The sequence below is a fragment of the Paroedura picta genome, chromosome 18 (genome assembly GCF_049243985.1).
Source record: "Paroedura picta isolate Pp20150507F chromosome 18, Ppicta_v3.0, whole genome shotgun sequence".
NCBI lineage: Eukaryota > Metazoa > Chordata > Lepidosauria > Squamata > Gekkonidae > Paroedura > Paroedura picta.
Window position 1 is genome coordinate 16,693,904 of NC_135386.1, and position 11,798 is coordinate 16,705,701.

General features: G+C 48.2%; 1 protein-coding gene across 3 annotated transcripts in view; it reads right to left on the reverse strand.

The window, feature by feature from the left end:
* MCTP2 (multiple C2 and transmembrane domain containing 2) overlaps nucleotides 1-11,798 on the reverse strand; it is an 85,913-nt gene that overhangs the window by 60,962 nt on the left and 13,153 nt on the right. For all 3 annotated transcript variants that reach the window (XM_077317584.1, XM_077317585.1, XM_077317586.1), the window contains 3 exons: nucleotides 8,129-8,655; nucleotides 6,545-6,607; nucleotides 6,031-6,139 (listed from right to left, as the gene is read on the reverse strand). In XM_077317584.1, the coding sequence (XP_077173699.1) occupies nucleotides 6,031-6,139; nucleotides 6,545-6,607; nucleotides 8,129-8,655 (699 nt within the window). The remainder of the gene's footprint in view (nucleotides 1-6,030; nucleotides 6,140-6,544; nucleotides 6,608-8,128; nucleotides 8,656-11,798) is intronic.

Below are 11,798 nucleotides of genomic sequence, written 5' to 3' on the forward strand. Positions count from 1 at the left end.
TCAGACAACGGGCCACATTGTACTAAGTTGTCCACTAAGGGGGACAACTCGCTGTCCCATTCATGAGGGACAGCGTCCCCATCAGGGAGTAGAATGGTAAATATGTCCCGATCCGTTTTGGTCTCCTGCAATATTAATCCGAACAACACCCCTTCCTGCTCCTCGTGTAAGCAGAGAACAGCCCCACAGGGATTGCTGGAGTTTTCTTGCAACAGCATTAAAGTTTCATGGTTGTCGGAATCGCCGCCCCCTTCACTTGCTGTAAAACAACGCCGGCCATGCGAATCGAGCTTTAACAACCATTCCGATATAGATTTTTTGTTTCAAAAAGAGAGAGAGAGAGAGAGACAAATACACCGTGCAGAGGGAGAAGGTACGGGGAGGAGAGCTATAATGAAATAGTCTTTTAATTAAATGAGATTGCCTTTCTGGGATCAGGGCTTCATGCTTGTCAGCTTACCCTCAAAATAAACATCTCAGCAAAGGGGGCCTCGGTGGTGTCACTTACGGAGGCAAAGCACTCTGGGTAATCCCTAGGTATCTTGACAGCTACATAATGCTGAAGCTGTTTCACGGGTGAACGGCGGCACTTGCACGAAAGAAAATATTAATGTCTAGAATTAATAGGAAAAAAGGGGGGAATGGCGGTTGACAAAGCCAACCGGGGGGGGGGGGGGAGAGAAGTGTCAAGTTAGTAGAACGTTAATTGTGAGGGGGCCACAAATAACGGAGAGGCGGACAGAGGGGGAACGAGAAGAAAGGAAGGCTAGGAGCGAGGAGGGGGGTCCCTCTCCCGCCCGCCTTGCTTCCCACCAACTCCAGCCAAGCAAAAAACTGTCATGAAAGTAACATCTCAACTAGGCAAGCAGGAGGAGGGGGCAGGAGGGACGGGGAGGCGAGTCGGAGGCTCGACAGGACAACTCCGGCACGATAGCAATTATAGCCTCGGGTTCAACCGGGCTTTAACTTGAAAACTGGCCGTTTTGCGGACTCCGGGATTGGGGGACATTTAGTTGAAGTTGGTTCCCCCGGTCCTGCCAAAGATCCCCTACATGATAATAATGATGCTTATTATAAATAGCTAGATAATATCTAGCAACATCAGGCCTCCCCTCTGTCCTCCTCTGCCACAGCACAGATAAAGCTGTTCTGGCCAAGTATTAACAACAGGCCTCTCTCAGCCCCACCTATCTCACAAGGAAAGAGATTATAAGCCGCTTTGAGACTCCTTCTGGGAGAGAAAAGCAGCATATAAGAACCATCTCTTCTTCTTCAGTAATATCAAGGCACTCTCAGCCTCACCTCCCTCACAGGGTGTCTGTTGTGGGGAGAGGAAAGGGAAGGCGACTGGAAGCCGCTTTGAGCCTCCTTCGGGTAGGGAAAAGTGGCATATAAGAACCAACTCTTCTTCTTCTTCTTCTTCTTCTTCTTCTCCTTCCCCTCTCTCCCTCCCTCTATACTAACACCTGCTCGCTACAAACTGATTGTAATAACTAAATGGATGCAATCAGTGTAGAATTGTGGATCATATCATTTTAATCTGGTTTTTATTCTATTTTATGGACTCTAGTTTTATTGTCTTTTTAGTCCGTGTAAACCGCCCCGAGATGGGTAACCAGGAGGGGCGGTATGTAACTCAACAAATCAGTCAATAAAATAAAGTTATCAGTTACCTGAAAATGACGATTCGTACATTTAAGTCAGTTAAGCCTGTTTTCTTACGCTACACTTGAGCAAAGGCGATGCTGGAATATACTCGGAAAAAAATGCCAATAAGGAGTTTTTGCGGGATATATTTGGGTCGGGCAGATCTGTATGCACCCCTCTATTGCTCACTTCTCCAGATACAATTTTCCTTGTGAGACTTTAAGGCACAGCATTTGTTCTGCATATTCCTAGAGGAAATCTACACACACACAAGCAGCCATCCTGTGTGAATAGCCCTGTCCCATCCGAACGAGAAGTAAGGCAGCCCTCCAGGAAGATGCCGGGAGAGATTTTAAATGGCTCCTGCTGCCCTCTAGCAGTTCGAATGAGAATGGCCAGAGAAATTCTGTTCCCTCTGAACTCCTCCAGAGTTTAGATTGGGGCCAAATAAATGTGGAGGGGGGGGGGACACTATATATAGAAAGCCAGCCAGAGAGGGGCAGGGCAAGAGGCTGTACAGGAAAGCCTATGCCCATGCCTTCACGTTCCACGATGCAATAAAATGCAATAAAATGCAATGAGCTGTACAGGTGTCCCACACAGTCCTAGATGAAACCAAGCCTGAATTCACCCTAGATGAACTAAGGGTCATGAGGAGGACAAGACCCAGGGGTGTGGGGGGGGAGAATAATGCTAGGAAAAGAGGAAGACCCAGCATCGGGGGGCTCGACTTAATAAAAGAAGCCACGACCTTCAATGTGCAAGAGATGCCTCATACTGAATCAGATCTTTGATGCATCAAGGTCAGTGTTGCTCACTCAACTGGCAGCAGCTCTGCAGGGTCTCTGGCTGAGATCTTTCCCATCCCTAATACTCAGCCCTTTGCATTGGAGATGCCAGGGATTAAATACAGAAGGGGCGGCTCTCCAGATGTCTGTGGACTACAATTCCCATGAGTCCCTGCCAGCATGTGCTCATGGGTACTGTAGTTCATGGACACCTGGAGAGCCACAGTTCGGCCACCCCAGGAATATGGGATCTTTTACACGCCAAGCAGACATTCCTCCACTAAGCTCCAGCCTCTTGTGAAATAAGAAGCTAAATAAACCCGTTCCAAAGCAAAACTTCCATTGGACATAACACAAGCGTGGAAATTTCCCTGCAGTTGTTTGCTCAGCGGTGCTAAAACAAAGTGACACAATGCTTCAAGGTCTCAACACTCTGGAAAGTATTTTTTCTCCCATGTAAAGGGAAGTTTTAAAAATAAACTTCACGTTAGCAGGACAAAAAAACGAGAGCCCAAGTTATAGGTTGTCTTTGCCCACCGATGAGTCCGCAGGGCAAGCCAAGAGCCTCGTGTCGGACACAGATTTAAACTTTATTCCTGTCCCTTATCATAATCGCGTTTTTAGGAGTGAAAGGATGTTAGGCTTTCTCAAGGGCCAATAAATGCACTAAGAACATAAGAACCGGCAGTCCACCGAGCCCAGAAGTCTGGTTCTTGATGGCAGCCTCCAGGTGGGATCTGGAGGATCTGGAGGATCTGGGGATCCACTGCAATTCTCATAGAATCATAGAGTTGGAAGGGGCCATTCAGGCCATCTAGTCCAACTCCCTGCTCAACGCAGGATCAGCCCTAAGCATCCTAAAGCATCCAAGAAAAGTGTGTAGCCAACCTTTGCTTGAAGACTGCCAGTGAGGGGGAGCTCACCACCTCTCCAAACTAAAAAGATCCGTGCCCTGGAAGAAAATTACTGCTTGGGGGGGGGGGGCTCCACTGAGTATTATATATCCAGTGAGGCCCCTTCTCACCCCAAATCCTGCCACTCCTAGCTCCACCCCCAAAGCCTCCAGGTATTTCCTGCCCCAGACCTGGCAACCCTATCCTGGGGTTGACCAATTGTCCTTCCCCTGATGACACTTTCCTAGCGTTGGTCACGGGGTAAACTGCCTCTAATCATAGAGGTTCCCTTTCGTCGCTGCAGCTCATAGATGCTGATGGGCAAACCCTCCCTGAATCTGTTTATCAGAGAAACAAGAATCGACAAAAACCTGCATGCGTGCACGTACAAAGTTCTGGGGCAGTGATGCTCTGTCTTCTCGGTGCTTGGGGGGCAACAGTGGGAGGGCTTCTGGAGTTCTGGCCCCTCTGGTGGACCTCTTGATGGCCCCTGGGTTTGGGTCCCGGTGTGACTCATAGGGTGACACAGTGCTGGACTGGATGGGCCCCTGGCCTGATCTAACATGGCTTCACCTATGTTTTTATGTTCTAATTGGGGCTAAGAGTTGTTTCACAGCCCAGCTGAGTTCTGTTCGAGGTATAAGCTTTCCTGTGCAGGCACACTTGTTCAGATAGTTTCAGGTGGGTCGCCGTTTTGGTCTGAAGCAGCAGCACAAAGTCGGAGTCCGGGGGCATCTTGGAGACCAACCGAGTTCAACTCTGGGGATCAGCCCTTGAGTGGGTGCTGTTGGTCTTCAAGGAGCCCCCGGACTCTTGTCTTTGTCCTGCTGCTTCAGACCAACCCAGCAACCCACCCAAATCTGGCCCTGATAAACCAGAGATCAGATTCTGTATAAGGCTGCCTTGCCTGTGTGTACAGAGCAAAACCCATGTGGCTAGTTGTGAAACATTTTAAGACCAGCACATAAGAACTGCAAACAATACATGTCCACATGCAGGACCAATGGCTGGCAGACACTTGTGCAACATTTAGGAACAGCCACAAGAGGGCAGCCTTGCAGTGAGAGACACTCGGATTTTCACTTTTCTTTTGCAGCGGTCGGAAAAACCCGGAACGTAGAGAAAGAAAACGTGTTTGAATTGTTTTGAAAAGGCTTTGCGGTTTTAAAAGCAGTCATGCCATAGTCAAAGTATTCCAAGAAGCCAAGGCAGCAAAACGGATCCCTGTAGATTGAATCCAGAAGGACTCTGAGCAATTCAAGATCTCTTAAAAAAATACACAATTGTGTAAACCATTCTTGCAAAGAAACTGCAAGACCTACCCAGGACTATAAATCTGTGGCCAGTCCCCCAGGATGAAATCTGTAATTTGATATCAGAATTTCCCTGATAATAATAATTTATGATTTACTTCATTTAAATCACACATTTCTCCCCAAGGTAGATTCAAAGCAGCTTACATGATTCTCCTGTCCTCCCCCTTTACCTTCACAACAACCCTGTGAAGTAAGTAAGGTTGGCCCAAGGGCAACCTCTGAGCTTACGTGGCAGAGTGCTGATTCGAACCCGGATCCTGGCCTGACACTATACAGAACTCCTGGCGTGTTATTTCTGTGAACTTCTTTGCCACTGATTTGATCAGTGCTAGAAAGTCTGGCAAGGCTGAAGGTGACAATTTTTAGGATATTGGGGAGGGGGTCACCCCACTGGCTGCATGGGGGGGAGGAGTGTGGAATCAAACCCGGCTCCCCAGATTACAGGCCACTGCCCTGTAATCCTGACACCAACCTGGCTTTAAGGTGCTACAGGACTCTTGCTGTTTTCTACTGCTAAAGAATCTCATTGGAACAGAAACACCGAAATGGATGCTGCAAATCCCGCTGGGAAACATGGCAATTTTGCATTTGGACAATGTTTCCCCCCCAACTCAGGTTTCTGCAGCAAGTTATCCGGAAGCGGCATTGGGGGGGATGGAACATTTTCAATGTTCCCTGCAAATTCAAATGATTCCAGCCAATTAACGACTGACATAATTGGTCTCTGCCTGAATTCCTTTGTCCTCGTTCCGCACAGCTCATTAACAACAGGGCTTGTGCTGACAAGAAGAAGTTTCTGCTGAAGGCGGGGAAGGTAGGAATCTGGGAATTTGTGCCTGCGCAAATTCATGCGTGAAAAGCCTCACGGGGGAATCCTTCTAGACCTGTGCCCCACGGACTCTTCCTCTCGGGGGATCCAGAAGAGGACGAGAGTCATGGCCACTGCCTTCCTCTCTCCTCTCTGCCCGTTGCACATCGCTGCACAGTTTCCAAAACTTCACGCGAGACTTCAAGAACCTCAGCTTTTGTGCTTTAACGTTCTTAAAGCCACTGGCTGTCAATCCAGGGCCGTGAAGTCTCAAAGGGAAAGGGCGTGTGTGGCTAGGCCCAGCGATTAGCAGAGGACTCCTACTCGGAGTAAGCAAACAACCCCCATTTTGATGCACGTTGTTGACAGGCTGGCAGCAAATTCCTCAGATGCCTTCTTCGCCTCCCCAAATCTCCTCTCGGCTCTTCCTTCCTTCGTCTTTGCACGAACGCGTCACTCTTGAAGCCAAGCACGCTGCCTGTGAGCCTTCAGCCATGAACCCACCTGATTTCTAGGCAATGTTTTCTTGTGTTAAGTTGTCCGAAAGGGGAAGTGAAAGAGAGGAGTGGGTGGCTTACCGCAGCGATCACGAATGACCAGGTTTCGGCCTTCTTTCAGATGTATGGTTAAGAGATACGCGAACGAGCCGGGCAATTTGGTCAGTCCGTCATTTCCTTCCGGAAGCGTCTGCAAAAGAGCGTTAAAAATATACTCCCCGTTAGTTTTGTTTCCCATGAAGGGCAGGCGTGAAGCCCGAGGGCTGCGTTCTAGGAACCGAGAGCACTGCAGAGGCCTAAACCGGTGGAATTGCAGGGGCACGGTTGCCACCTTTGGGTCGGCAAACACCTGGAGACTTTGGGAATGGAGGCAGGAGTGGGTGGGATTTGGGGCAGGGAGAGACCTTGGTGTTGTATAATATTATGGAGTCCACTTTCTCCGGGGGGATTGGCCTCTTTAGTCTGGAAATGAGCTGTAATTCCAGGGGATCCCGATGTCCCGCTTTCAGGCTGGCACCCCTCTGGTTCTCCCCAAAGAAACGCTCTCTTGTGGCACACAGGAGTTAGATCATTAGACCAGGCAGGGATAACTTACAGGAGGATCTTCATACAGCTGGGAGGAACACGAGGAGTCAAAGGTAGAACTTGCACAGGAACGCTGTCAAAAAGAAACAGGCCCTTAGGCTATAGAAATGGTGGAAACATCACACTGCATCACATTTCCCTCTCCAGGTTTCTACTGGCCTGAGGAGAGGGAAGACAACTCTGCACAGCCACTTGCCCCAAATTTAGAGATGAAGATGCCGCCAGGATGCCTCCATGTCTGAGAGGAGAAGGATGGAGCGCCAAGGAGAGCACCATGTCAGTTAATTGCTCTCCACAACGAGGGATACATCTGCCCATGAATCCCTGGTTTTTCCTACGTTTCCCCTCCAGACTGAAACACAAACCAATGGTGACAATCGGCCTAAGTTCACAGAATCGGCGTGTTTCCTTCGTATGTGTCTGCCTTTCAGAAGGACCAAAGCCTTCTGAAATGGAACACAACCCAAAGGGAAGAACACCGCAAACAGGTAACAGAGATTGTGTAGTATAAAATGGTTCACAAACTTCCTTAGATAAATGCTTGCAAAGGTCATCTATGTTGCTGCGCATAGTTTATTGTAAGTAAAATTAGGGATGTGCATTTGCATATAACTGAGCCAAATCAATATCTGGAAAACACCTTATCCCAAATATATCCAAGGATTTTTCAGGATACCAATAAACAACTCCCCCCAAAATGCTGTTTTTGAAAAGTTCAGTCTTTGCTAGAGTTTGTGCAGAGGTGAATTCTCCTGTTTTACACTGAGATTCTCCCAATTTACATAGTTCCAGAGTCTCGTGTTTTCACAATTAAATTCAAATTCTTGGGTTTTCCATCGTGTCAGCTTACCAATGGCTTGGAACAGCCTTCCAATTGGGGGACAATCACAACTCTTATGTTTGGGGGTGTTCTTCAAGGGAAATAAAAGGGGGACAGCTGGAGCCTCCTTGTTCCGAATAAGAATTGTACCCCTGGGACCAATTGACTCAAAAATGTGGCATTATTTAAAGGTCAGGTGTCAGCAGGTGCCAGGGCTTTTAAAAACACCCCAAAGCCCCCTCCAGAAATAGAGAATAGTGCTGGAAAATATTACCCAAAATCTGAACACTATATTGGCAGAATTCAAGAAACCAGAATAACAATATTTTCCCGCTCCAGTATATACAGATCTGAAATACATTGGGGGCAAGGAGATGCTCATTCATTCATTCATTCATTCATTCATTCATTCATTCATTCATTCATTCGGTTTTGCTGCACATCCCTATGTAGGATTCTATTGTGTAATTTCCGTATTGCTTAACAGTGCTATGCTTAAGTTTTACTGGCGCTTCCAGATTTCTACAATCCTAATGCACCAGATCCCAAATGCCCCATTTTGTCAACTATCTGGACACGCTCTATGCAGTCCACCTCGAAACACTGTGGGGAAAAAGAGGCTACAACTACACTCAGGTAAAAGAATTCCATGAAGTTTCCGAGCACCTTTTTGCCCAAATCTAAGCCACGCGTGGATTTTCCGGCTACAGCGTTGGTCGCTTTAAGAATCCCAGAAGAGGACTTAGGACTGGCTGGCCTCAGCTGCACTCTTACCTCCAAGGTGTCTTCCGTGAGGTCGCTACTGAAGCTGCTCATGTGGAGCAGGTCAAAGATCTCTTCGGAGGGCTTTTGCTTCCCCTCGGCCCCCATCCCGGAAGTGACAGGCTCCTCTCCTCCTCTGACCCCTATTTCCATGTGCACAGTCTCCCGGTGACTCCACTGCCAGTCCTCCCCATCCTGTTTCAAAGCAGCGCTGGTGCTACTTTGGACGAACATCTCCGTGGCCACAAAGCCGCTGGGGAGGAAGGTGGACAAGGCTTTGGAGCGGGAGCTACTCGTCTGTTCCTCCACGTCTGCGTTCAACATGTCAGGCACCGAGGAGCTGAGACGCCGGTCTAAGGGATGTATTTTCCTCGCCTCCATCACTTTGGAGCTTTTCTTGGTCCTTCTGATGCTGAGGTTTTGCAACAAAGGTTTTGTCTTCTGCTTCAGCGATCCCCAAACGGAGGATTTCTCCAGATCCATCGTCCGATCGGGCTCCCCGCAGCCCGAGGGCTGGCTCCGAGGCCCCTCACCGACTCCTAAGCGTGAAAACAAGAAAACAAACGTCCAGTCATATATGAGAGTGCCTCAAAATGATATGTTGAACAGGTCCTCAAGGAAGAAAAGACGGCATTACTAATTCCTCCCAGGTCCCGTTTGTTGTTATTTGAAAACACGGGCCAATGTTCTGCTTCTCGGAAGGAAATAAAGGAGAGTCTAGCATCCCGACACGAGTCATGAGTGTAAAAATAGTCAGGGGGAGCTATTTTGAAAGCCTCCTGGAGGACCCAACCGGAAAGGGATAAATAGATTCTGCTTAACAGCTCCGAAGAATCGCTCCAGGGAGATACCTGTCTCGCTTGGGTGAGTCACAGATCAGGGGACGGGACAGAGATGGGAAACCGCCCTGTAAAAATTGGTGTGTCTACACCAGGAGCCTTTTTTATAATCAGAGATTGCATTCAGTGCAAGGAGTCTATAAAGGGCCAGTCTAAATGTGAACGGTGCGATTTAACTTGTCCTATTACTGACATGTTGATTTAACAATCCAGGAAGTTTGCAAGCTAGCCGAAAACGCCAGCGAGAAGTTTTTTAGCAGGAAGAAGCATGCATGAAGTTTCGCAATAAGTCATAAATGTACCCAGGAACACCATGCACCCTTGTTTTAGTGCCCTGGCATAGATCTGTGTATGGTTCACATTCGGTTGGCACACACATGTTCACATCTATCTCTTCCTTTTCTGTGGAGCTTCCCTAAGAAGCCGTTGAGAGCCATAAAAATCTCAGCCGACCATCTCCTTCCCATTCTGGTTATTCTAGCACAGAGGTTCTCCAACAGGAGTCAGTCAAGCTTTTTACGGCATTAGGGATGACCACATTGGGCTCAATCGATTGGTTGTGAAGATTAAAATCACCACACTTTTACCAGTTCATGCATAAACACGACGGAGGTGAACAATAAGAGGTGAACAGTACCTCCCGTTGTCCTGATTGGTTTTACGGGAGACTTCTTGCTCCTTTGAAGCCACTTCCTCCCTGCTTGCCTCCAGAACAGAAGAATGACTGCGGAGAGCTAGGTCTCTCTCCTTGATCTTTCTAGACAAAGTTGCCTCTCTTGTTTCTCTTTGCAAATGTGTTTAAGCAGCTCGGTGCTTCTCCGCTCTTTGCACATTTAGACTCTACCAACACATCTGAGAGGGGGAGGCCCATATCTTTTTAAGGTTTTATTGATACTATTTATTGTTAATGTAATTTTGGTGTTTTATTGTGATGTGGGTTCGACTGGTGCTGTTTACCAGCCCGAGATGGCAAGTCTGAGAGGGGCGGCATATAAAACAATGTAAAAATAAATGAATGTTCTCTCGTAAAGGTCCTTTGAATCACCCACTACCTGATCCCTCATTTAGAAGGATGGAAGACCTTGTTTCCTCCAATGGAGAGCCAGGGAAGAACCAGCAGAAACTAATTAAGTGGTTCCACTCCCAAGTCAAGAAGAAGAGCTGGCTTTCTTATACCCTGCTTTATACTACTTGAAGGAGACCCAAAATGTCTTACAAACACCTTTCACTTCCTCACCCTACAGCAGACACCCAGTGAGGTAGGTGGACCCGAGAGAGCTCTAAGAGAACTGCTCTGGGAGAACAGCTCTAAGAGAATGGTGACTGGCCCAAAGGTGCCCAGCTGGCTGCATGTGGAGAAATGGGGAATCAAGCCTGGTCCTTCAGATTAGAGTCTGCTGCTTCTAACCACTACACCACGCTGGTGCAAAGCTTGCCCCCAAACTGACCCCACCCGAGAGGGTGTCCATTGCACCTCTGTACGATGCCATGCTGTCACCTTGCCTCCTTCCATCCAGCCTTTTCTGGGATTGGATAAGTCTGCCTTCAGCAGAGAGGATTCATGTGGCACCCTCAGGATCGCTACCTGCCCTCCAGCACCCCTGTCTTTACAGGGGGTTGCTTCATTTCCTGGCCGGGGGAAAAGGGCCTTCTTCTAGAGAGCAGAGAACACTTTGACACACGGGGAATAAACCTTTTGAAATGGAATAATGGTGCACACTTCCCAGTACAGCTCAGGAAAAAATACCCCCCAAAATTTAAAAGGCCCCTAACACTCGGAAGATGTTCTCAAACAAGCTAGGTTTGTAGTGACCATCACCACCTCCTCCTCTCGATTCTCACGCCCCGGCAAATCCTTTGTGAAGATTGTTCTCTAAATAAGACTTCAAACAGGAAAGCCGTTTCCTCCCAAGACTCGGTCACCATGGAAAAGAACCTGCCCTCCGTCTTCTCAAAACCACCCTCCAGCCAGAACCGGGAAAGGTGTCCGTGGTTACCGCATCCGGAGGGAGGGGGAGAGAAACTCCACGGCATCGCAAGGACGCCCCTAACAGCTTCTTCCCCTGCCCGCAAAGAGAAGCTGGATATTTCACAAAGTGGACAAGAGCCGTTGTAGACGGTTGGGCCTGTCTTACAAACTTTATATATTTATACATGCATGTATACATAGAACTTTACGGCGTGCTCAGCCAAGCAGGGCTGAAGATTCGTCTCAGCACAGAAAGGGGGTTGAATGGAGTTTGCGATTTCCAAACCCCTGCAAAAAAGAAGCAGTGGCAAACAGGTCCTGCCCCTGCCTGGAAGAGAGCTACGGCTCTGGGTTAGGAGATTCGGGGTGTTCGGGAGTCACTAAGATACCTGAAGAATTGTGCAGTGACTCTCAAAAGCTCCTCCCCTGCCCCAAATCTTGTTAGTCTTTAAGCCAGCATCTGGGGGTGGGACTGGGGTAGATGTGGGTGGGCAGGTGGTTGTTAATTTCCTGCCTTCTGCAGGGGGTTGGACTAGATGACCCTGGAGGCCCCCTTCCAACTCTATGATTCTAGGGGCTGCTGGAGTCTTGCTCTTTTCTCTTGCTACAAACAAACTCACATGGCTACCCATCTCGGTCTACCCTTGATTTGTGTCTACATCTCGATCTATATTCTTCAGATACCTGAAGAATAGAAATCTTGATCGATTTCTATGGAAGTCACTGCATTCAGCCAGTGATATAAGGACACAAGGACTGACATTCAAGCTGTATGTGAAGAAGAGAGCAGAGACTCACAAAAGCTCCTCCCAAGCCACAAATCTGGTAAACCTTTAACGTGTTGCAGACCGACTAACATAGCCCCCCATCTCGA